Source organism: Astyanax mexicanus, chromosome 14, assembly GCF_023375975.1.
Source record: "Astyanax mexicanus isolate ESR-SI-001 chromosome 14, AstMex3_surface, whole genome shotgun sequence".
Classification (NCBI taxonomy): domain Eukaryota; kingdom Metazoa; phylum Chordata; class Actinopteri; order Characiformes; family Acestrorhamphidae; genus Astyanax; species Astyanax mexicanus.
The window spans coordinates 940,883-967,613 of NC_064421.1; the positions used below are offsets into that span (position 1 = coordinate 940,883).

The window sequence follows — 26,731 nt, forward strand, 5'->3', positions numbered from 1 at the left end:
GATTGGGCTGAAACAAGAACTATCCATTGTGCTATTATCCCGTTAGTGGTGTTTATTAGCTCCGCTACTCACTGAATGGGTTGAAAGCTCCTCTGTCTAGAGCAGTAATATCTGGTTAGTGGTGTTTCTTAGCTCTGCTACTCGCTGTCTATGCGGAAAGCTCCTCTGTCTAGAGTGTTTGTTAGCTCTGCTATTTACTGTATGGGCTGAAAATACACTGTTCATAGTGATATTATCCGGTTAGTGGTGTTTGTTAGCTCGGCTACTCACTATATAAGCTGAAAGCTCCTCTGTCTAGAGCAGTATTATCTGGTTAGTGGTGTTTGTTAGGTCCGCTACTCATTATATAAGCTGAAAGCTTCTCTGTGTAGAGCGGTATTTCACAGTTAGTGGTGTTTGTTAGCTATGCTACTCTGTGTATGGGCTAAAAATACACTGTTCATAGTGGTGTTATCGGGTTAGTCGTGTTTATTAGCTAAGTTACTCTCTGATTGAGCTAAAATATGTACTGTAAAAAGTGGTATTATCTTGTTAGTGGTGTTTGTTAGCTCTGCTACTCACTAAATGGCCAATTTGGACAATTAGGTGGAATTTCCCTTTATTTTATGTACCTTCAGGTTGAAAAATTGAATTAATTGTCCTCTCAGTCGTCTTATTAATTAATGTCTCTCTACCTCTCTCTCTCTTTCTGTCTCTCTCTTTTTCTCTCGCTCTGTTTTGGGGGCTGCATGATGTGTGAGTACTTTCATGGCTTAATGATTTTAATGCTGTTTTTATCAGAGTGCTGTTTCCTCTCTCAAACCACTGGCTGCAATTAGCTCTTTATATTTTACTTATTAATTTATGCTTTATTATATTAATTAAATATTTAATAATTACTAGTAGTGCATCAGAAATAGAGAAATACATAAATACACACTCTGACACATGATTTATGGATCAGATCTGTTGTTTTAATGTGGATAAGGATGAATAAGAATGCCATGTTTCTTAATATAATCGCTTTTTTGTTTATATTTGTATTTTTATTTTAATCGCAGCTAATAATAAAGATGAGTTGCCGCAGAAGGTGCGTCCCGTCTCCACCGATGTGGGCAGCAGCAATCCCAACGTCAGCGACCTGATGGACGAGTTCATCCAGGAGCGACTCAGAGCCAGAGGAACCTCGGTTAGACACCCATAGAAATATTAATTTATTTATTATAGTGATAGAGTGTAAATATGGTTTAATTCCGTACATTAGTCACTGATTGCGCTGAAAGATCTAGTGTAGAGAGTGGTATTATCTGGTTAGTGGTGTTTGTTAGCTCTGCTACTCACTGATTGGGCTGAAGGAGCATCGTAATCCCACCACTCAAACCATGCTCACATTTAGAGGATATCAGACACAAATTTCATCAAAGCATCTTGACAGCAAAGCCCCGCCCACATTAACTGTGTTACCGCCCCCTTCTGCTACATTATACGTAATAAGCTTGATACCACACCATCCTCACAAGATAACTGAGCAATCTATAATAACAAGCTTATGAATAAAGGTGATACTCATGGCTGATTTTAAAGAAAAATGGAAGACTCTTACTGTTGCCCCGCCCCCAGCCCCGCCTCCAGACAAAATTATGTCTGAAATCCAGAAAACACGTTAATATCAGGTAGAACAGGACCTGAGTTTGTCTCAAACGCTGAATTACACAGCCAATTCGGACAATTAGGTGGTGTTTGTTAGCTCTGTTACTCACTGATTGGTAATGAAAGAAGTACTGTAGAGAGCAGTACTATCTGGTTAGTGGTGTTTGTTAGCTCTGCCTCTCATTGTATGGGTTTAAAGCTCAGAGACAGTACTTAGAAATATCGTATACAGTGGCGGTTAAAAGTTTGTGAACCCTTTCGATGTATTTTTTATATATTTCTGCCTAAATATGAGCTAAAATATCATCAAAATTATCATCAAAAGTCCGGAGTTTACACCGGATTTCTCCTTTAACGTTCACGAGTCCATCGTCAGGAGAACACTGAACAAGAAGAAAGACTGCAACAGTTTAGCTTCTCTCTCTCTCTCTCTCTCTCTCTCTCTCTCTCTCTCTCTCTCAGGGAATGACGAGGAGAGGCAGTAGTCCAGGCAGTTTGGAGATACCGAAGGATTTTCCGGATGTTCTGACCCGTTCGAACGCCACCCGACCCGCCGACGATCCCGGGGTTCCCTCTGAGTGGACGTCACCTGCCAGCGCCAGCGGGAGTGACATCATCAGCTCCGACAGCCAATCAGATTCATTCAATGCCTTCCAATACGACAATAAGTATGAAAGTACGTACCGTAATAATCTGTACAGTAATAATGACTGAGAATACTGGTGTTTATGAGATTCTGAGCTTTTCCAGAACACAAAACCCATAATAACTCACTGAGGCATGTCGGGATGCTCATCGCTATCTTACATCCCAAAACACCCTGTCTATTATCACTCCTTCCTCCTGCCTGGTTTAATTAGCAACAGAGTTTTGCTTGTTTATCTTGGTAACAGAAAACACAGGAGCTCCACTGACTGAATACAACCTAGACAGACGCCAACAGTCAGACGTTCATCGCTATCTCGGTAACACAGGCGCCGTGCCGAGACGAGCGTACACCCCCACTTATTACACACACATGAACACACAGCAGCACAAACCCAACTTTTACATCAACAATAAACAGAATAGTAAATAAAATAACATTGCTGTTCCCGTAAATGAGCTGCTGGAGCTCCTTCACAGCGTCAACCAGCAGCTCAGTTTCCTCTGCTGAGAAGAGTTTGTTGAACACGTCCAGGTAGCTGCACCGTTACAATAGCAATCCACCAAAGACAGAGCTCACCTGATCTACTCTCTATTATTAAACACATCCATGATTAATTAATTGTAGTGTGTGTGTGTAGATTTCAGCTTTGCTCCTGAGGCGCTGGGGTCAGCGGAGCAGGAGGGTGGGACGGGAAACACACTGGATGAACCGGATCACGCCAGTCTCACCACTTTACACATCGACTCCGAGACCAGTAGCCTCAGCCAACACGGCCTGTCTGCTGATACTGTTACCATTACAGGTACAAACACACACACATACGTGCACACACACAAATCAAAAGACATTACTCTGTAGGAAACTAATGAACATAGAGCTAACCTCCACATTACACAAATTTGTTTTATAAAGTTCATTTATTGTTGATGATTATGAAGCTTACAGGCAATGAAAATCCAGAAATCAGTGTCTCAGAAAATTAGAATATTATATAAGACCAATTGGTACTTTTGGCAGTGTGGGCAGTGTGCCAAGTCCTGCTGGAAAATGAAATCTGCATCTACGTAAAAGTTATCAGCAGAGGGAAGCTATAAGATATGAAGTGCTGTAAGATTTTGTGGGAAAACAAAACTGCACTGACTTTAGACTTGATAATAAAACACAGTGGATCAACACCAGCAGATGACAGACATGACTCTCCAAACCATCACTGATCATCAGTACATTTTACATTTCATTTAAAGTAAATCAAGGGATCAGAGTCTGGAGGAAGAGTGGAGAGACACACAGTCCAAACTGCTCGAGGTCTAGTGTGAAGTTTCTACAATCAGAGATGGTTTGGAGAGCTTTTATAGAGATGCAGATTTCATTTTCCAGCAGGATTTGGCACACTGCCCACACTACCAAATGGACTTTATAAAATATTCTAATTCTGAGACACTGAGTTCTGTTTTTTTATTAGTCGTAAATAATAATAATTATAATGTGTGTATATTTGTGTGTGTGTGTTTCTGTGTGTGTGTGTGTGTGTGTGTGTGTGTGTGTGTGTGTGTGTGTGTGTGTTAGGTTCTGAAAGTGCGTCTCCGCTGCATTCTCTGGGTGGGTCTCGCTCTCAGACTCCGTCTCCGGCCACCCTGACGGCCGAACACACCAAACACAAAGACCTGCAGCTCGACGAGAAACTGCACCACTCCGTACTGCAGACACCTGACGACCTGGGTATACACACACACACACACACACACACTATACACACGCACATACTTACGTTTCTTAGGTTCTTTTTACACTTTTACACCTGAATTAATGAGTCGCACCCATGACCATTTCTGGGCTTGTTTGGGGGAGGGGCTTATTTTCTCTGGTTTGTTTTCACACACAAGAACTCTGAACATCTGAACCCTCTCTTCTGTATATAAAAACTCAGAGAGAGAGAAACTGATGCCCAAACTAAATGTGCTTGGACTTTACCCAGGCCAAGAACTACAAAATTTAGGAGTAGTTTTTGATCCTGATTTTAATTTTAAGGCTTGTGTGCAAAGTGTCACAAAAACAGCTTTTTATCATTTGAAGAATATAATTCATGTTTTTATAACTAGCTGGGTGGACTATTTTAATGTTCTCCTCTCTGGCCAAGCAAAATCTACAACACACCAACTACAGTTCATCCAAAACTCCAAAGTCTAAAACGAGAGAACACATTACACTGATTTTAAAGTCTTTACACTGGTCGCCTGTTGGTTTTTGTATTGATTTTAAAATATTTCTATTAGTTTATAAAGCACTACATGGTCTTGCACCAGACTGTCTCACTGAAATGCTTTCAATTCAGGATTAAGAAGCAGGAAGACCCCTTAGATCCTTCAGATCTTCTCTTATAGTTGTTCCACAAAGAAAAATAAAAACCTTTGGTGATGCTGCTTTTAGCCACTACGCTCCTAAACGTTGGAACAACCTTCCAGCTGATGTGAGAGAAGCTAAATATATATATATATACACACCCAAGGTGAGATGTTCAACTGTAAGAACGCTGTACCAACTGTTAAACATGGGGGTGGTAGCATCATACCGTGGGGCTTTTCTGCTGCCAGTGAAACAAATGCATGGAACTCTGTAATAATGATCAGAATTCTATCAGAAGCAACTGGTCAGGGAGTTAAATTTGCTAAGTGACTTTTAACCAAGTATGTGTTTATTTCAGACAGTGGCTGATGATGATGTTTAGTACCTTTATCACATTTATTCTCACAGTGTGTAAAAACTGCAAATAAAATATAATAAACAGTAATAATACTTGAGATTTGCTCTGCTGTACTCAGAGACCAGTGAGTTCCCCACGGAGGACTGCAGCGTGATGGCCGGAGGCTCTCTGACCGGCTGGCATGCGGACGTGGCCACAGTGATGTGGAGACGGATGCTGGGAATTCTGGGAGACGTGAACTCCATTAAAGACCCGGAAATTCACGCCCAGGTGTTCGACTACCTGTGTGAGCTGTGGCAGAACCTGGCCAAGGTGAGTTTACCAAAGAAACGTGACCAGGAACAATAAATTATTATAAATTTAGATTAATATTGGTAACATTTACTATTTCTACATTATCACTGACGATTTTTGGAAAAATTAAAGGATTTTACGTGCGCCTTACAGTGCAAAAATACGGTACTTTGACTGCTATTTACTTTTAATCACATAATACATGTATTTTATATTCACTTACCAATAAATGCGTAACTACAGATTTCCTCTCTTTTTCTCTGTGTTTTTCTTTCAGATCAGAGACAATCTAGGAATATCCCTCGACAACCAGACGTCTCCGCCCCCTCCGGATCTGATCCCGCCTCTGCGGATTCTCACCCCCTGGCTGTTCAGAGTGTGTACAATTCTCTATAATTTCCTTTATATGGTGCACTTCTACTTTTTCACAGATAAGTTTGAACAAGAAAAGCACAAATTTAAAAAATAGCCATGATCAGTACTGGGGTGGAATAGTTTAGCATGAGGGTGTGGGGAACTTGGCTGTATCCACAACATCATTCGCTTCAACCAGGGTTACTATGAGGTCTTTAAAACACTTTAAAAACATCCAAGGTCTTACATTTAACACACTGCATTTTACAGACTATAAGGCGCAGTGAATGTCTGTCTTTTTTCTGGTCTAATTTAATACATAAAGCACACTGGATTATAAGACACATTTTAAGACAGTAGGAATAAAGGAATTAAGGTGTCTACACAGATTTCTCTCCTATAAACTGTTTATTTGGGTGAGTAAAGCGCTTCCGTTACTTTACAGTAAGCTAAGCTGTAGGGGTGTGACGAGACACTTATATCACGAGATGAGACACGATACTGGGTTCACGAGAACGAGACGAGACGATATTTAAAAATAACATTTGAAAGAAAACGTCAAAAATGAAAAATAGCTTGAAAACTAGCGTTTTATTTGACAAAATCATATAACGCAAACTTAACAGACCGGTTTCTCTCATACATTGATTCTATAAGAAACAGAAATAAGAAAAAATAAAACTTTTCTAGGTCTTATATAGTGCAAACATTAAGTGCAAACCACAATCAGTCATATTAAGACTATGGTTTGTGTTTTTTTCTCCTAAATCTCTTATAATTTAACTATGCAGAACCATAACCAGTCATATTAAGACTATGCTTGAAGTGAAAAAAGAGACAGAACATTTTTTTTTTAAAATACAGTACAAAGCTAAGGGATTAGTACAACTGCCTGCAACGCATAGGGGCGCTGCACTAAAGGAGGCGCCAAATAAAAGCCCCAAATAAATTTTCTCGCAGGAGAAACAGCCAATCAGCTTGCTGGTTCTATCATTTCTAGCGCGGATCTCCTCCAACCCCTCCCCCCCGGGGACGCTAATACTAGTTGCACTCCTGCTGTGTTGCCAGATCCCGCTTAAAAAGTCCACACTAACCTTTTTTTTTTTTTTTTTTCTGCGAGACAGGTTAAAGCGTGACGAGAAATATCGTCACATTTTAATATTGCGAGATCTCGTGGCATGAGATCTCGTCACACCCCTACTAAGCTGTGATTAGCAGCAGCGCTTAGCGCTATTAAATCCTGGCCGATAGCACTACACTAAGGAATCCTGAGTGTTCCGGTAAGCCAGGGTGATATCAGCTAGCGGTTTGTCCCACGTAGCTTTTTTTTTAACACAGTAAACACACAGACTACAGTCTGATATACTCACCTCTGAACGCCGAAAGAGCTAGCCCTTAATGCAGCTAGCGGCTAATGCTAATGCTGCTCCAGCAGTGCTAGCCAGGGTTAGCAGCAGGCTACAGGCTGATAATACTCACCTCTGAACGCTGAAAAGGGCTAGTGCTAAGCGCTGTGATTAGCGGCTAATGCTAATGCTGCTCCCAGTTATAGTGCTGGAGAACTAAACTGAAACTCCTGTATAACTCTGTACTTCAGTGGAGTGGCTTTACGGCTCCTTAATACCTGACTGATAGAATTCATACATAAGGAGCACCGGATTATAAGGAGCTCTGATGATTTTAGGGAGAAATTAAAGAATTTTAAGTGCTTCTTTAATTTGACGGACTATAATATTTGCTTTTCTTTAATTCCTGAGAAACGTGGTCTAAAGGGACGTTAGTTTTGTGTTTGTTATACCAGTATTAATTGGCCTTCTAATTTGGTGAGAAAGTGGTAAAATTAGAAATATTGTTTCAAAAGAAATAATTTTATTTAACTATACAGTTATTTTGTGTGAACACAATTATCCATCCTTTTGAGGTTAGATAGAAGTAGGACTCTAGTCAGAATGTGAATAAGGGAAATATATTTTGGTTTTATGTGTGATTTCTTTAAAAGTTTGTGTGTGTGTGTGTGTGTGTAGGCCACCATGCTGTCAGAGAGGTATAAGCAGGGTAAGCTTCACGCCTATAAGCTCATCTGCAAGATCATGAAGCGCCGTCAGGATGTTTCCCCGAACTCAGACTTCCTCACACACTTCTACAACATCATGCACTACGGCCTGCTGCACCAGGACCAGGTATGTGTGTGTGTTGATGGTGTGTTCAGGTACATTTCTGGAGTTTTATCTTGTTTATCTTGGTAACAGAAAACACAGGAGCTCCACTGACTGAATACAACCTAGACAGATGCCAACAGTCAGACGCTCATCGCTATCTCGGTAACACAGGCTCTGTGCCGAGCCGAGCGTACACCCCCACTTACTACACACACATGAACACAAAGCAGCACAAACCCAACTTTTACATCAACAATAAACAGAATAGTAAATAAAATAACATTGCTGTTCCCGTAAATGAGCTGCTGGAGCTCCTTCACAGCGTCAACCAGCAGCTCAGTTTCCTCTGCTGAGAAGAGTTTGTTGAACACGTCCAGGTAGCTGCACCGTTACAATAGCAATCCACCAAAGACAGAGCTCACCTGATCTACTCTTAAAGGGGATGATGAGCAAAATTGAGACATTCTGATTGGTTTATTTATTTCACGTTACACCCAAAATTATTATTAACCACACCTATAATTAATTAAGAGAATTAGTACATGACTTTTACGCTTCGTTTCGAGACGTGCAAGGTGTACTTTTCCCGTCATTACGATAGCAAAGACACACTGACATTCAGCTACATTAAGTTACACCTATTGCTGACACAGATGTGCAGTTGCACACTCTGTACACACTGCTTATATACTCTCTGCAGAGAAAGAAGTGTCGCCAATAGAACAGGACCACTCTCTAGAGCAGATAAACTATAAACAAGAAGCTGTTGGCTTCTCCCTCTGTTTGGTTTGTTTTCACACAGGCATTAAAAAAACCTAAACGCACCAAAATTTGCTCTGATTGATTAGAGCTGTCTGGTGCGGGTGTAAAAAAAAAGTGAATATAGTGAGAAGATTCTGTGTTCCAGTGTGTGTATCTGTATATCTGTTCAGTGTGAAGCTGATTTAATACAGAACACTGGAAAAAATGTGCTGCTGTGCTTTTAAGCACAGTGTTTTATTGGGACTTGCAGCACAGATGTGAGCAGTGAACGCTGCACAGACTGCGCTCTCAGTGTGTAAACAGCATGAAGCAGCAGCAGAGACAGTGTTTGTTTCTTCATAGCTGTGGCTAATATATCAGATTAAACTGTACCTTATCAGCTCAAATCAGTTTAGCTCAAATTAAAGGAGGGTATTTGATATCCGGGTCGGATCGAGACCGTATTACGTTCTTCAGACGCTTGACGAGGCACAGCTGTTAACTGAAAGCTGTTCTATAAAACGTAAAATAACGTCCAAATTTTTGACCAGTGCTGGATTTCTCTCTGCTCTGCAAGATGTGTATGTCGTCACTATCCAATAAAAAAACACTTATCTCCAAAACGGCAACTATACAGGAGAGAGAAAAAACCTTCTAAACCTTCAATGGAACTCAATGTTTATTTCAGGTAATTTTGAAGAGTTTCTATTGGTCCGTTCATCAAGAAATTTTGGCACAGTGTAAGGGATGTAGAGTTTGTTTGTTCAAATTATGTAGTTAACTAAAAATCGACAAAAATAGAGTTAAGAGTTTTTCGTAGGAGAGCAACGATATAGTAAACGGAGTTGCACGGCTGTGAGCAGTGAACGCTGCACAGACCACGCTCTTACGGTGCATTTACACTGTGCTCCGTCGCGTCAACGCACATTGTCGCACTGCCCCCCTCCAACTGGTCGCATGTGGGCGTGACAAAGGCGTTCCCTGCGTCGTTAAATTAAATCGTTCTAATAAATTTAAATGCTTTTATATAAGCTATTATTATTTTCTAGAAATTAAAAAAAGATAAATGTGTATTAATAAATATAAATGTTCGATTGAGCTTTATTACACTGTCCAGTGAGCTAACAAAAGCAAACTTATCCATTTAAATTATATATTAATATTTTAAAAACCCACTAGAGACCCCAACAATCTCTGCAGCCTCTCTCCTCTCTGTATTACTGTGATCAGAGTCCCTGTAAATCAGCAGAGTTTAATATATGAGGCAGGAAAGCCTGAAACTTCTCTTCCAGGCTTCTCTGGACGCTTAAAAGCGGAACTAAATGTTTTCAGACACTGCGCTGCAGACACGTATCAGCGAACACCTGCTCTCTGATTGGATAGACGCATCGTGTTGGATGGATTAATTTGCATAAATTTCAGCTCGGCTCAACTTTTCTTCGCATCGCATCCCCCGCTCTCGACGCATCGGACCCACGATGCACCGCGCGACTGCGTCTGACGGAGGCGGCGCTTCCCATTGAAAATGAATGGGAGCAGAGTAAATGCACCGTTAGTGTGTAAACAGCATGGAGCAGCAGAGACAGTGTTTGTTCATAGCTGTGTTATTTAGCGTTATCTGGCTAATTTATGTGATTAAACTGCACCATATCAGCTCAAATCAGTTTAGCTCAAATTAAAGGAGTGTATTTGGCATCCGGGTCGCATCGAAACCAGATAAATTTTCTATATTTCTGTATTTTTAATAATCTTAATTTCAGACGAAACAATCAATTGAATGTATTATCAGGTGTGTCAATACTTTTATCTATGTATTATAAATTGATATTCAAATTCTATAGTTTTAATTTCTAATGTTTTGTGTGTGTGTGTGTGTGTGTGTGTGTATACAGGACATTGTGAACACCATCATTAAGCACTGCTCTCCTCGCTTCTTCTCCATCGGGTTGCCGGGGGCAACCATGCTCATCCTGGACTTTATCGTAGCGGCGAGCAGAGTGACGGCCTGCTCATCTCTAAACGTAAGATTAATCATCACACACACACACACACACACACACACACACACACACACTCACTGTACATGTAAGTGATCTCTATCTGTGTGTAATGTGAACTAATCTGTTTCTGAATCGTCTCACATGCTGCACATTGATACCTGTATAAACGTCTCCTTCTTCACCAACAACAAAAACCCTCATATTAGAGAGAGGAGAGACTCGTAGCTTTATAAAGGGAAATGGATGAGTTAGCAGATCATATGTGGAGCATCTTTTGCTGGAGTGGAGAGTAAACAGCTGCTCTGAAGTTCATGCTCAGCTCCAGGAGGTGAAAAAAGGACAGGTGGTTTGCTTTTGCTGTTTTTTTGCAGCTATAGCTGCACAGCTGCACCAAGAGATGCAGTGTGGGTACGAGAGAGAAGCACGTAGCGCTAATGCTAATGCAGAAAAGCAAAAAGACACATGAATTCTATGGACATATTTTTTTATGTTTATTTCTAATTATGTATACTCAGAGTTATTAACATCTTTTATTTTTATTGCAGGTTTCAGATTGTAAACTTTAGCATCTTATTCTTTTTATTTTATTTATTCTTTGCATTTTGCACATTTGAAAAAAAACTTAGTTACCAGCCTCAAAAACCACAAGTTTACTATGTAAGAAAATAAAAATAAAATAAAGATAAAAAAAATTAGATGAGATGTGTCCAAACTTTTGACTTGTATTGTATGTAAATTATGTACCGCCCACACTACAGCACTCACTGTGACATCATCACACTAACACTCCCCCTCGTGACCTCTCTATTCATTGTGTGTGTGTGTGTGTGTTAGTGTTCCACGTTTCCCATAAGCTCCACCCACTCACTAACTGAATGCATTTGAGTACTTACTGTAATCATACCACACACTTCACACTTACGCCTTTCATACACACACACACACACACACACACACACACACACACACTTTCTACGGACTTGTAAACCCCAGTCACACTTCAGAAAACACTGAAACACACTTCCTGCAGTAGTGTGTGTGTGTGTTTAGTGTTTTAAAGGGCTGTTATTCAATGTTTTATATATATATATGTATATATAAAACATAGTATGTACATAGTATATACATAACATAATGTATGTATATATATATATAAATGTAAATATAATATGTATTTGATATATTTTCATATGTGACCTATCAGATTATGAAGGAACACATAATAAATCATGTAGTAACTTAAAACAGGATAAATTTATCCTGTACAACAGAGAAAACTCTCGCTCTTCTATCCTTTCCTGGAGCGGTCCTGATGAGTGCCAGTTCCATCATTACTATAATGTTTTTGACAGTCTTTTTTTTATTTTTTTATTTATACTGTACTTGAGGATAAACTTTCAAAGTTCTTTAAATTCTTCTTTTTTTTATTGACTGACCTTCATTTTTCATTTTCTTAAACTTAAACTTTTTAAGCTATTGTTTAATTCTTTATTTAGTTGAGTTGTTGTTGCTTCTCATAATCTGGATTAGTTATGTCTTTGGTTTGGTTTCACACAGGCATAAACCAAATGCACCAAAATGTGCTCCAATAAACCATGCAAGCACATTGTCTTCTGTCTTCTCTAATTAGTGCAAGAAAGTAAATGTAGTGAGAAGATTCTGTGTTCCAGTGTGTATATCTCTACATCTGTGCAGTGTGAAGATGCTTTAACACAGCTTCAACATAGAAAAAATTAGCAGCAGCACAGATGTACACATAGAAAACAGAGTTGTGTTACTGTGAGCAGTGAACGCAGCACATACCACGCTCTCAGTGTGTAAACAGCATGGAGCTGCAGCAGAGACAGTGTTTGTTCATAGCTGTGGTAATAATCATGCATTATCTGGCTAATATTTCAGATTAAACCTCGCTTCATCAGCAGTTTAGCTCTAATAAAAGGAGTATATTTATTATGTGGGTCGACGAGGCACAGCTGTTAACTGAAAGCCGTACCATGTTGTTGTTCTCAGGCTCCGCGGGTGGAGGCTCAGATTCTGCTGGGGTCTCTGGTCTGTTTCCCGAACCTGTACGAGGAGCTTCCTGCCCTCCACCCCACCACCGCCGACGTCATCATGACCAAGTTTAAGGACGTGAAGGTACCTGAGATATCCCCTCACACACACTGCACACCTGTTCATACCGGATACACCTGGAGCCTCACAGATCAGGCTTGTACAGGGCTCCTGCAGGTCCTTAAATAGACTTAAAATGTCTTACATTTAAAAGCTAGGGGATTAAGGTCTTAAATTTGCTGTAAATTTGCTGTAGGTATTACATTTTCAGATAACTTTGATGCTAGCTTTAGCACAAGCTAACATTAGCAGTGAGCTAGCTAACATTAGCAGAGAGCTAGCTAACATTAGCAGAGAGCTAGCTAACATTAGCAAAGAGATAACTAACATTACCATGAGAGAACTAAAGCTAGCAGAGCTGATGTTAGCAGCGAGTTAGCTATGTGGGAAGGTTAGCAGGGAGCTAGATAACATTAGCGATGAGCAAGTTAACATTACCATGAAATAACTAAGGCTAGCAGAGCTACTGTTAGCGGCAAGTTAGCTATGTGGGAGAGCTACCGGGGAGAGAACTAAGGTTAGCAGAGAGCTAGCTAACGTTAGCAGAGAGCTAGCTAACATTAGCAGAGAGCAAGCTAACATTAGCAGAGAGCTAGCTAACATTAGCAGAGAGCAAGCTAACATTAGCAGAGAGCAAGCTAACATTACCATCAGAGAACTAAGGCTAGCAGAGCTAATGTTAGCGGCGAGTTAGCTACGTGGAAGAGCTACCGGGGAGTGAACTTAAGTTAGCAGAGAGCTAACTAACATTAGCAGTGAGCTAAGTAACATTAGCATAGACCTAGCTAACATTAGCAGTGAGTTAGGTAACATTAGCAGAGAGCAAGCTAACATTTGCAGTGAGCTAGGTAACATTAGCATGAGTGAACCAAAGCCAGCAGAGCTAATTTTAGCGGCGAGTTAGCTACACGGGAGAGCTACAGGGGACAGAACTAAGGTTAGCAGAGAGCAAGCTTACATTAGCAGAGAGCTAGCTAACATTAGCGGTGAGCTAGCTAACATTAGCGGCAAACTAACTAAATTGCTAATGTTAATGTCGGGTTAGCTACGTTACGGTACACAATGGAACAAAATAAAAATAAATTACAACAAATGGAAAAATGTTACGTTTTGACTTCTAAAACAATACATTATTTTATACCAAATAAATTATAAATAAATACATTTGTTAACAAGTACAGGTGTTAAAAGTATTAATTTGAGGTGTAAAATGGTGCAGAAACCCTGTTGTAGTGCAGGTTAGAGAGAGCTGTGTATTACCTGTCTCAGGTGTGCTCAGAGCCGGATTAAGGTGCTCTGCTCCACCTTAAGGATTATCTGTAATTCTGTAATTAAAGCCTTTAGCCTGAGAGTGTTAACCCGGGTTAAACCCTGTGCTGATCTCTCTCTCTCTCTTTTTCTTTCTCTCTCTCTCTCTCTCTCTCTTTTTCTTTCTCTCTCTCTCTCTCACTCTGTCTCTCTCTCTCTCTGTCTCTCACTGAATTAAATATTTCAGTACTACTGAGTTACTGAAACATGATTCTTTCTCTCTCACACTCTCATTCTTTGTCTCTTATTATTTCTCTCTTTGTCTTTTGCATTCTCTATTTCTCTCATTCTTTTTCGCATTCTCTCTTTCTCTCACATTCTATCTGTCTGTCTCACTCACTCTTTCTCACTCTTTGTCATCTTACGCTTTCTCCCTCTTACTGTTTGTCTCATTCTATCTCCTTCTCTCTATTTCTCTCATTCTTTGTCTCTTATTTCTCTCTTTCTCTCTCGCATTCTCTCTTTCTCTCGTTCTTTTTCGCATTATCGCTTTCTCTCTCATTCTTTCTTTCGCATTCTGTCTGTCTGTATCACTCACTCTCTTTCACTCTTTCTGTGTCTGTCTCACTCTCTCACTCTTTCTGTCTCTCACTCTTTGTCTAAGTCTCGCATATTCTTTGTCTCTTTCTCTCTCTCACTCTTTCTGTATTTTTTCTCTTACGCTTTCTCTTACTGTTTCTCATCTCTTTGTCTCTATTTCTCTCATTCTTTCGCTCTCTCACTCTCATTCTTTGTCTCATTATTTCTCTCTTTGTCTCTTGCTTTCTCTTTCTCTCTCATTTTCTCTCTCACTCTTTCTGTCTCAGTCTCTCTCTCTCTTTCTTATTCTTTGTCTCCCTTTTTTCTGTCTCTTACTCTTTCTCCCGTTCTTTCTCCGTCTTTCTCATTCTTGGTCGCTTTGTCTCTCACTCTCTCACTCCTTCACTCTCTTACATTCTCTCACTCTTTCTCTCTTTGTCTCTCACTCGCCTGCTTTTTCTCTGGCTCATTCTCTCTGTCTCTCATTCTCTTTTTCATTCTTTCTTTCTCTCTCTCTTATTCTTTGTCTCTTTCTCTATCTCCGGCTCACTCTAATTTTTTTGTCTCTCTCTCCTACTCTTTCTCTCACTCTTTTTCTCTCTCTCATTCTTTCTCTCAATCTTTCTCTCTCTCTCTCACTCTTTCTCTGTCTCTCTCTGTCAGTTGTTCTCTGTCTCTTTCTCTTTTACTCTAGGTTAGTTTAAAAAGATTTTATTTCAGTTAATTTTATAGCATTTCTATATTCTGGTACATAATAAAAGTTTCAAGTTATCTGATTTAAATTGTATCAAAGAGTGAAAAACTAAATATAGAAACTTTTGTTTAAAGTGACGCTTTTTGATCTCTAATCATTAAGAGATTAAGTGATGAAGTGTGAAGTTAGATGAGATATGAGCTGATTTGAATAGCTCCGCCCACCTGCGGCTGCGTGTGGATGCAGGTGTGTGTGTATGGTAATGCAGTGCTGTGTGTAATTGTTGTGATGCAGTAATGGGGGGGTAATGAGCGGTGTGTGTGTGTGTGTGTGTGTTTATTGTGCAGTAATGGTGAGGTAATGAGCGGTGTGTGATGCGGTGGTGTTGGCGTGTGCCCAGCGGGGGGCGGTGTTATTGTGCTCCCTGCTGTTCCACCTCAGTTTAAGTAGATAATCCCATGCAGACCTGCACCCCCTCACACACACACACACACACACACACACAGAAACACACACACACACACACACTGAAAACACACACAGACAACACTTCACCCGATGGCATCCAGTAACCAGAACCTCTCTGTGAATGACAAGACACTGGTTAGTGTGTGTGTGTGTGTGTGTGTGTTTGTTTACCTATCCTTCAAAACCAACAAAAAAAAAATTATTTGTCATTCTTAAAGTATAAATCAGGTGTTTTCGAATAACCTAACTTAACCCTAATTCTTTTCTACCATTCCCAAATACAGCACTTTTAGTCAATGCTCACAACATGAATGAATAAATGAAGTTACTCATAAAGCGCATTTCTAAAAACCCAAGAACTCTTTACGATTTACACGTTTTTACACGCAACCATTTATACTCAGCACTCGTCCAGACACCGGTGAGAAGCAGCAGCCAATAGAGCACAGCGTACTCTCAACCGGAAACAACCCCGTCCACCTGGAGGACTGCATCCAGCACTACAGCTGGACAATTTAGAGTTTTCAAATTACCTGCCACAGTGCTAGTGATAGGGGCATAGTGTTAAATATTTAAATAATCACTATTTTTGCACCATTAGCAAACTTAAAGTAGCTCCACACTTCATTGGTAGAATTTTAAGGCCCTGAGATTTAAAACAAGGGGCTGAGAAATTAGTTTTTTAAAATCTTCCTCTGCACTTATACTGTTTATACACTCACTATCTTTGTGTAACTCACAGAGCGAAGACTTCTCTCTCTTTCTCTCTTTATCTCTCTCTCTCTTACTCTGGCTCTCTTTCACTCTTTCTCTCTTTGGCTCACTCTGTGTCTGTTTTCCTCTGTCTCTCTCTCGTTTCCTCTGTCTTTCTCTCTCTCTGTCTCTCTCCCTCTTTCTCTCCCTCTCTTTTTTCTCTCTCTCTTTCTCTCTTTGTCTCACTCTCTGTGTGTCTCTCTCTTTGTTTCTCTCTGTCTCTCACTTGATTTAATTTATTTCCTCCATTAAAGCTTCCAGTTAAACTCAGGACCGTATTTTTTTCCCACTATAAGCTGCACTTAAAATCCTTTAAATTCCCCAAAAATAATCAGAGCTCCTTATAATCCGGTGCTCCTTATGTATGAATTCTACCAGTCAGGTATTAAGGAGCAGTAAAGACACTCCACTGAAGTACAGAGCTATACAGGAGTTTCAGTGAAGTTTCTCCAGCACTGAGACTGGAGCAGCATTAGCATTAGCCGCTAACTGTGCTAAGCACTAATTAGCTCTTTCTCCGTTTAGAGGAGAGTATATTGTTTAGCTGCTAACAGTGCTATTTTACTGGAAATCTAAGCTAACTGTTATTGAACGGAAGTACGGAAGTGTGTGTGTGTGTGTGTGTGTGTTGTGAGACAGTTCTCTGCAGATGGTGGGTCGTGTTCGGTGGTGTGTTGCCAGATTGGGGGGTTTATGTCAGATTGTGCGTCCGTGTTGTTGAGTTGTTTGAACTGTATCCGATCATTATCGGTTTGTCTGTCTGCATTATGTTCCTCTGTGCATCTTCTCCTGCGAGTGTGTGTGTGTGTGTGTGTGTGGTGCGTGCACTGGTGCGAGTGATGGGCTCTGTGTGTGTGTGTGTGTGTGTGTGTGTGTGTGTGTGTATTAGAGATAGGAAGCAGACTGATGGCAGATGTAATCTGTATTGATCTGTTTGGAAGATGTCACCAGTTTGTCAGAGCCGGTTCTGATGGGTGTTTATTCACAGTGCGGTTCCTCCCGGTTCTGCTGTAGGCAGGGGACTGTAGGTATTGGCGTATGGAGATACGTGTAAATAACTCTGTATCCTCTTCTCTTACAGGAACACATTATTAAACACATCCTCGCTTCAGCCAGAGACGAGCCCTCAGCTCCAGCCAGGTAACAAACACACACACAATTACACATTAACATAAACAGACTCATATATAGACTCTATAGACTATATACACTAATATTGGGTAGTGCACCTCCTGGTGAGAGATCGCTGACTGTAAAACATGCCCCTATGATGCACTAAAAGACTCAAATTTTCTTTATTTGGCAGACTTCGAGAGGTGGAAGATTGTAATTTTTCCGATTCAGTTCAGATCCTTTGTTTTTGCCGCTGTGCTGCTGATCTAGAGCTCTATTAATAGAAAGTACCATACATATAAGCAGCACAAAGGTAAAAAATAATTTTAGAAGAAATTGTGTGGCTTTAAGGATCTCCTTCCACTAAAACTTTTTCTTGTTCTTAAGTGAAATACAAAAGGTCTCTCTGAGTTGTTTATGATGCTGCACATGATAAAACTCAATCTCTTCCTCATTGTCTGCAGCAGCTAGTAAAAGAAAATATTCAGAAAAACACAAACGAGTCGATCAGGAAAAGCACTGTGTTTACATCAACCCGTGAATTAGTATTCATGGCCCCGCCCACCTCGGCTCGGGACCGCCCACAGACAGAGCTGAAGCCGGGCAGCAACGCTGTCTCGTCAGATAGGAGATAACTAACAGCGCTAGGAACAGAACAGCATGCAGTTCATTCCTGTGTTATTTGTGCGAATAACACATCACTTTCTTTTACTTATTTCTCACCAGCTGTAGCAACATCTGTGGGTAAATGTGCTGCAGGATCCATACAGAACCTGTAGAACCTCCAAACCCAACCCTCTCAATCTCATCTTATATCCAGAATAGAGGAACCAACAGGGTCTAAACTAGAGTCTCTAATTTCATCAGTTTTAAACAGATTTACTCAATTCATTTGAATTATTTCACTCTAAATTTGTAATTAATGTAATATATCATCATCACGTTTTACACAGATAAACATTCACCAAAATACAACGGTCAACTTTTTCTTTGGTGCGCTATTATTTTTTATTCTGACCTTCTCTGATGTGGGCGGAGCTACAGTCTCTCTTCAGTGTGAATGAGGTGAGATGGGTTCTGGATGAGGTCAGCTGGAATTAAGAGGGTTTTAGAGGGTTATTGAAGCTCCAGACGTTGGATTTATTATGATGCAGACGTTGCTCCTCGGAGCTGCTGATGTGGTTTACAGGTCAGCGCCGGAACCTCAGCAGATTTTGGGGGGTAACCCCTGATCCAGACGGATTACTGCTTATGTAAACAGTGTCAGCGCTGTGGGTGGAGGAGGTGGTGGTGGTGATGATGATGTTGGTGATAATGGTGGTGATGGTGGTGGTGGGAGTCGGGGCGGGGCTTAAATCAAAGCAGGTTTAAGTGTCGACTCATGGCTAGACAGATTAAAACCTGAGTGTCGATTAGACAAATCTCACACTCGTCAGCACTGAGACTCCGCCCCCCTGCTGGAAAAGGTGCAAGTTCTGCTGTCTGGGCTTTAATTCTGGAGGTTTACGTCTGGATTACGTTCGCTGTTAATAATAGAAAATCTAGGTGTATAAACATCCAGGAGGACCATCATCAGATTATGGTCAGATTACACCACTTCATTAAACCACATCTTTACCATATATACTGTAGACTTAGTAACGAGTCAAATAACACCCCCCACTTTGCTGTTTTATCTGTTGCTGTTAAATGATAAATGGTGTGGTGTGATTAGACACTGGATCTTAGGGCTCTTAAATAGAGATTGTTCGATCAGTGTTTTGGAAGCCACAGCAGTATAGGGCATTTGTTAATATTTGGTCATTTCGCCTCCTTTTGGCCAACTATAAGCAAACACTGAAAATCGTAAGCTAGCTGTTAATAATAATGGAAGAGATTTACTGACCCAAATTAACAGTTTTCAAAAGAGATTTGTGATTTTAAAAGGTATCTTATTTTGTTGCACTATAAACTGCACTTAAAATCCTTTAATTTTCCCTAAAATCATCAGAGCTCCTTATAATCCGGTGCTCCTTATGTATGAATTCTACCAGTCAGGTATTAAGGAGCAGTAAAGACACTCCACTGAAGTACAGAGTTATACAGGAGTTTCAGTGAAGTTTCTCCAGCACCAAGGCTGGAGCAGTATTAGCATTAGCCGCTAACCACGCTAAGTGCTAGCTCTTTCGACGTTCAGAGGCGAGTATTTTCTGGCCTGTAGCCTGCTGCTAACCCCGGATAGCACTGCTGGAGCAGCATTAGCAGTAGCCGCTAACCACAGCACTAGCTCTTTTGTTGTTAGAGGTGAGTATATCAGACTGTAGTCTGCACGTTTTCCGTTTTAAAATGAGCTACGTGGGACAAACCCATAGCTAATATCACCCTGGCTTACCAGCACACTCAGGGTTCCTCAGTGTAGCGCTGTCGGGTGGCATTAGGCGCTAACTGCTAGCGGTTATAAGTATTACAGTTTTATTTACTTAACTTAACCCAGCAGTAAGACCTGCTGAATATAGAAGGAAAACATGGCAACACCCCTGTTCCTACTAGTAGTAACTAGTGTCACATAACATGTGCCTTATAATCCAACACGCCTCATGAATGAAATTAAACCAGAGAAAAGACGTTTATTGTTAGTGCTTATTATAATCCGGTGTACTATATAGTGTGAAAAATACAGTAATAGTTTGTATAATTGCGATTTTGTTCATTTGGACGCCAGTACTGCAAGAACAGGGGGAACACTGTGGAACTTAAAATAGAAACGCAACTGAAAAGAGCTGCTGATCCAGACGATCCTGAAACGTCTGTGGTTTGATGCTGTTAGTGGTGTTTGTTAGCTCTGCTACTCACTGTATGAGCTGAGAGATTCACTGTCGAGAGCGGTATTGTCCAGTTAGTGAGATTAAAAGCCTTTATTGCCTTTCCTCCATGAATATGAACATCAGAAACTGCTAATATAAAGTGATATGATACAGATATATAGTCTTTTGGGTAGTGTACCTCTTGGTGAGATTTTTGACTGCTAGTCGTGCTGTTACGATGCACTCAAAGACTCAAGCTTTGCCCAGCAGGACGGTCCTTTTTGACGAATTGCCAACCATCTAAACCATCCATCAGACAGGAACCAGCACCAGTAAACAAGAAACCTGGACTGCTATGGACTGAAGCCGTATAGTCTTAAACCATAAATCTAGGTTCTGTTTAGGATCCAAACACGATCTGGTCCAAGTACACAGATCTGTGGAGCATCTCATACGACAGTCAGTCACCTCTAGTAGTGATTTGAAGGACACTTAACAGCTCAGTGATATGTGCAGAACATCCTATAAGCCCTGAAAACCTCTCTAGGCTTCCAACTTTCATTTTTCAGCAGGATAGTGCGCTTCCACACACTTGGTTTTCCTGGTTGAAATAATGGATTTATTTCTGTTTATTTCAGGTGTGTAGCTCTGTGTAGTCTGGGTATCTGGCTCTCTGAGGAGCTGATCCACGGCACTCGACACCCTCAGATTAAAGAAGCTCTCAACGTCATTTGCGTCACTCTGAAGGTAATTCACAGATTTTTAACTAACACTGTACACCGTATACCCCTTCTAATAAAGGCTGCATTTAGCTGCTTTAATATGCACCCATTGCTGCTGACACAGATGTGCAAATGCACACAAGCACAAACACACACAGAGCTTGTGAAGTTCTTGTAGAAGAGAAACATTACCAATAGATTAGGACTCTCTGTAGCAGATAAATCAGACAAGAACCTTAAATTCTGAAGAAATAAATAGTCAGATCAGATGTTCCAAAACCTTATTTCCATATTGGGACCTGTTTTAATGATCTATTGATTTAGGGCGTGTCAGTGTGTCTTTGCTATCGTAACGATGGGAAAAGTACACCTTGCACAGCTCTAAAAGCGCAGAAGTCATGTACTTAATTAATTATGGGCGTAACGTGAAATAATAAACCAATCAGAGTGTCATCTGTTTGCTCATTATTCCCTTTTAAGACCTTTTTAGACCAGGTGAGCTCTGACTTGATTGGTGGATTGCTATTTTAACGGTGCAGCTACCTGGACGTGTTCAACAAACTCTTCTCAGCAGAGGAAACTGAGCTGCTGGTTGACGCTGTGAAGGAGCTCCAGCAGCTCATTTACGGGAACAGCAATGTTATTTTATTTACTATTCTGTTTATTGTTGAGGTAAAAGTTGGGTTTGTGCTGCTGTGTGTTCATGTGTGTGTAATAAGTGGGGGTGTACGCTCGGCACGGCACGGCGCCTGTGTTACCGAGATAGCGATGAACGTCTGACTGTTGGCATCTGTCTAGGTTGTATTCAGTCATTGGAGCTCCTGTGTAGATATATTCAGAAGCTCTGCTGCTGTTTAAACCAGGCAGGAGGAAAGTCGCAGATCTGAATAAAACAGCCTGACTATCCTGAGGGATCTCACACCGATAATAGACATACTAAAGCAGCCTGAACAACAAAACCAGACCCAAACTCCATCCGGCTCCTCTGATTGGATGAGATGCTAAGGGGGCGGGGCTTAGGGACCCCTCATTTCAGACAGATATAATTGTTGGGAGGCTGGAGCGAGCATTCTTCAGTGGATTAGCCTCCTGTCTGCAGCGCCGCCGCCGCCAAACATGTTGACAGTCCAGATTTAGCCGGGCTGGTTTGGGTGGCTGCGTTTTGATTGGAGGAGGGGGGGTTAAAGCTTCTTCTGGACCCGACACACACACACACACACACTCCTGCCAGCTCGCCTCAGGAGCAGATACACACTCTGCCGCTGCCAGAACAATGCAGCTCCGCTCGGTTCTGCAGTCCAGGTTCTAGAAAACATGCATCGTACAGTGTTGGAGATGTACATTATTCTGTAAAAAATGAGTGCAAACCTTGAAAAAGAGTGTAATTGAGATATGCATGCAGTTAGCATCATGCTAGTTGGTGCATGTAAGCTTTAAATAGCTGTTAGCCACATTAGCATTGCAGTAAAATAAAGTAAAAGAAACAAGGTCATACCAATCACTGTATTAAATATCTTGAGAGGGCAAAACTCTGGGTATATTTGATGTTTTTGGAATAACAAATTCTGTATAATTTAGTATATCTTTAAATATATAGCTCTGAAAAAACATAAGAGACCACTTAAAATGAGTTTCTTTGATTTTACCAAATTGAAAACCTCTGGAATATAATCAAGAGGAAGATGGATGATCACAAACCATCAAACCACCAAACTGAACTGCTTGAATTTTTGCACCAGGAGTAAAGCAGCATAAAGTTATCCAAAAGCAGTGTGTAAGACTGGTGGAGGAGAACATGATGCCAAGATGCATGAAAAAAAAACTGTGATTAAAAACCAACCAGGATTATTCCACCAAATATTGATTATTTCTGAACTCTTAAAACTTTATGAATATGAACTTGTTTTCTTTGTATTATTTGAGGTCTGAAAGCTCTGCATCTTTTTTGTTATTTCAGTCATTTCTCATTTTCTGTAAATAAATGCTCTAAATGAGAATATTTTTATTTGGAATTTGGGAGAAATGTTGTCTGTAGTTTATAGAATAAAACAACAATGTTCATTTTACTCAAACATAAACCTATAAATAGCACAATCAGAGAAACACATTCAGAAACTGAAGTGCTCTCTTCAGTTTTTACAGAGCTGTATGTGTACACAGTACCACTAAAAAGTTTGGACACACCTTCTCTTTTAAATGTTTTATTTTATTTCTACATAGTAAATGAACAGTAAAGTGATCTATCAGATTATGAACGAACTCATAATGAATCATGTAGTAACTTAAAAACAGTGTTAAACTAACCTAAATACTTTTTTTATTTGTGGTATGTGAGGCTGGTAACTCTGATAAACTTATGAGTCCTTATGAGTGCCAGTTTCATCATTATAACGTTTTTGATGGTCTTTGCGGTTACTGCACTTAAAGATACTTTCAAATATCTTGAAATTTTTATTTTCAGTTTGACGGACAAGAAATTCAAGTAATTAACTCTTGATGAGTTCAGCACAGCTGTTAACTGAAAGCCTGAATTCCAGGAGACTCTACCTCATAAAACTGACTGAGAAAATCCAGCAGAGATGTTCAAAACTCATCATCTAAACAAGAGGAGCTAAAATATAAAACATATTCTTGTTTGTTTAACACATTTTAGTTTACTAAATAATTCCATATTTTTTTAGTTTTTTTTTTAGTAGTTTCTTATTAATTTAGTATTAAGGACAGAGGTCATATGTTTTTTGTAGTTGATCACCAGATTTGTGCTTTACTGAACTTCACAGAAATTCTACGAATTTACAAATTAAGGATTTCACTTGGCAACTTGAATTTTGAGCTCTTTCTACAGTTTTTCTATGAGTTTAACATCTGGAGACTGGCTTAGTCACTCCAGGATCTTAATGTACTTCTTATTATGCAGCACCTTTGTTGCCTTGGCTTTATGTTTTGGGTTATTGTCATGCTGGAAGACCCGTCTACGAACTATGATCTTCAGTGTTCTTTTTGACCCCGTTCATCAGCTCCTCAAACAGCTCTAAAACAATCATGACTTCAAACACAAATCAAATTGATGCTAAAGTGCTCAATCACATTCTCCAAAGCCTTCTCTGAATCATTTAGGTGTTTATAGGCAAAAGTTGATTGAACAGACACTGCAGGATTTCAATCCATTGCATTTAAGTGTGTTACTAATGGTTTTCTTAGTGACTGTGCTCCCAGCTCCCTTGAGATCATTAACAAGCTTCTCCAGTGTAATTATGCACCGACACATTACCTTCCTGAGCATTTTTTTTTGTCTCTCTTTGTTAAAATAAACTTAGCATTAAAAAGTAACTATGTATGTAGCACTCACTGTTTGTCTGTTTGTATTATTTTTCAGTTCCCCAATAAAACAGTAGCTCTGGTGGCTTCAGATATCCTGCATTTACTCATAAACTACGTGGATCACCTGCAGGCGTTTCCTCCCGACATGCCAAAGAAAATCGTAGAGGTAAAATTACTCTATTCTTCCTGATTTAACCCCATAACGCACACTGTCGTCATTTTATTCTCCATATAATGATGCAGTATTTACATTACAAAATGTAACCTTAACTTTACATAGGGAAGCAAAGTTGCACAAACAGCCTGTTTTTAATTCATTTTATTTGTGATGTCAGTAAATCAGTATACACCTACTGAGTGTATATAACAGTTTAGCCCCTCCCATTCAGCCAATGAAGCAATTTTATCTTAGCTCCACCCATTTGGACAATTTTAGTTTATTCCCACAAATTAAACTTAATTTTAGTTTAGCTCCACCCATTCAACCTACAGCACTTTTATTTTAGCCCTATCCGTTTAGGCTACACCAGTTTAGCCACTCCCATTCAGCCTACAACAGCGTAGCTCCACCCATTTATTCAGCCTACAGCAGTTCTTGTTTAGCTCCACCCCTTCACCCTACTGCAATTTTGGTTTAGCTCCACCCATTCAGACTACAGCTGTTTAGCCCCTCCCATTCAGCCTACATAAGTTTTAGTTTAGCTCCGCCCATTCAGACTAAAGCTGTTTAGCCCTTCCTATTCAGCCTACGTAAGTTTTAGTTTAACTCCACCCTTTTAGCCTACTGCAGTTTAGCTCCACCTATTCACCCTACTGCAGTTTAGCTCCACCCATTCACCCTACTGCAGTTTAGCTCCACCTATTCACCCTACTGCAGTTTAGCTCCACCTATTCACCCTACTGCAGTTTAGCTCCACCCATTCAGCCTACTGCAGTTTAGCTCCACCTATTCACCCTACTGCAGTTTAGCTCCACCCATTCACCCTACTGCAGTTTAGCTCCACCTATTCACCCTACTGCAGTTTAGCTCCACCCATTCACCCTACTGCAGTTTAGCTCCACCTATTCACCCTACTGCAGTTTAGCTCCACCTATTCACCCTACTGCAGTTTAGCTCCACCCATTCAGCCTACTGCAGTTTAGCTCCACCCATTCAGCCTACTGCAGTTTAGCTCCTCCTATTCAGCCTACATAAGTTTTAGTTTAGCTCCGCCCATTCAGCCTACTGCAGTTTAGCTCCACCCATTCAAGCTAATGAATTATTAACAGGTTTTCTTATTATTGTATTTGTTCAGATTCTCATAGCAACCATCACCTACCTGCTGCCGTCTACAGAGTCCTCTCCTCACGAACTGGACAAACGGGTATTTACACACACTCACACCAGCACCTGTATAAGGTGTGAGGTGTTTTCTTGTGAGGTTCCACCTTATAGTGCTAAAAATCAGACTATTTAAATCTTTGACTGACATATTAACGTATGACATATTGATAATTATATATTTTACCAAGTCATAAATGTTTTACTGTTTTTTATTGTGTGTGTCTTGTGTGTGTCGTGTGTGTGTGTGTGTGTGTGTGTGTGTAGCTGGTGGTGTCTCTGCTGCTGTGTTTGCTGGACTGGGTTATGGCTCTTCCTCCAAAGACTCTCCTGCAGCCGGTCCAGACTCTGGTTCTGGATAAAGACAAGGCGGATAAATCCGTGCTGAGTGCCATCTACAAGGTAACACACACACACAAACACACACACACACACACACACACACACATATACACACACACACATACACATATACACACACACACACACACACACACACACAGAACCAGAACCAGAACAAACCCAGTGACCATCGTACCGGAGAACAGTAAAAAAATACTGTAATAACTCACAAAATTATTCATATTAAACCAGAAAAAAACTGAATATATTATGATCTAAGGTAAAATACTTACTCAAAAACATCATATAAATGTTTAAACATTGATCAGTATATTGATGGAAAAGGTAAGGGTAAAGAATGTTAGATACATCTACAAAATTAAAGAGTATTTAGGGAAGATTATTATACATATGTAGAACATTAAATTAACTATTCGCTCATACCTAAATCTTAAAACCAGAGTTTTTTCATTATTTTAAAATGTTCTGTATTGTAGATTAATACTAAACTCATCCAAACTATAAGAGAAAAACATAGATTTTAGATTCTTCAAAAAGTAGCTCCTCTTGTTTAGATGATGAGTTTTGAACATCTCTGCTGGATTTTCTCAGTCAGTTTTATGAGGTTGAGTCTCCTGGAATTCAGGCTTTCAGTTAACAGCTGTGCTGAACTCATCAAGAGTTAATTACTTGAATTTCTTGTCTCTTAATAAAGTGTTTGAGAGCATCAGTTAAAGTAAAGTAGTGA

The 26,731-nt window shown here is 40.1% G+C and overlaps 1 protein-coding gene across 11 annotated transcripts in view; it reads left to right on the forward strand.

The window, feature by feature from the left end:
• The window catches only part of ralgapa1 (Ral GTPase activating protein catalytic subunit alpha 1), a 178,118-nt gene that overhangs the window by 88,251 nt on the left and 63,136 nt on the right, over nt 1-26,731 (forward strand). For 10 of the 11 annotated variants that reach the window (XM_049464047.1, XM_049464050.1, XM_049464051.1 and 7 more), the window contains 14 exons: nt 1,041-1,168; nt 2,092-2,305; nt 2,916-3,080; nt 3,845-3,997; nt 5,098-5,291; nt 5,551-5,649; nt 7,652-7,807; nt 10,420-10,548; nt 12,538-12,663; nt 17,463-17,521; nt 20,916-21,024; nt 24,376-24,486; nt 25,616-25,684; nt 25,909-26,043. In XM_049464047.1, the coding sequence (XP_049320004.1) occupies nt 1,041-1,168; nt 2,092-2,305; nt 2,916-3,080; nt 3,845-3,997; nt 5,098-5,291; nt 5,551-5,649; nt 7,652-7,807; nt 10,420-10,548; nt 12,538-12,663; nt 17,463-17,521; nt 20,916-21,024; nt 24,376-24,486; nt 25,616-25,684; nt 25,909-26,043 (1,847 nt within the window). The remainder of the gene's footprint in view (nt 1-1,040; nt 1,169-2,091; nt 2,306-2,915; nt 3,081-3,844; nt 3,998-5,097; nt 5,292-5,550; nt 5,650-7,651; nt 7,808-10,419; nt 10,549-12,537; nt 12,664-17,462; nt 17,522-20,915; nt 21,025-24,375; nt 24,487-25,615; nt 25,685-25,908; nt 26,044-26,731) is intronic. The other variant, XM_049464055.1, reaches the window with a different exon arrangement.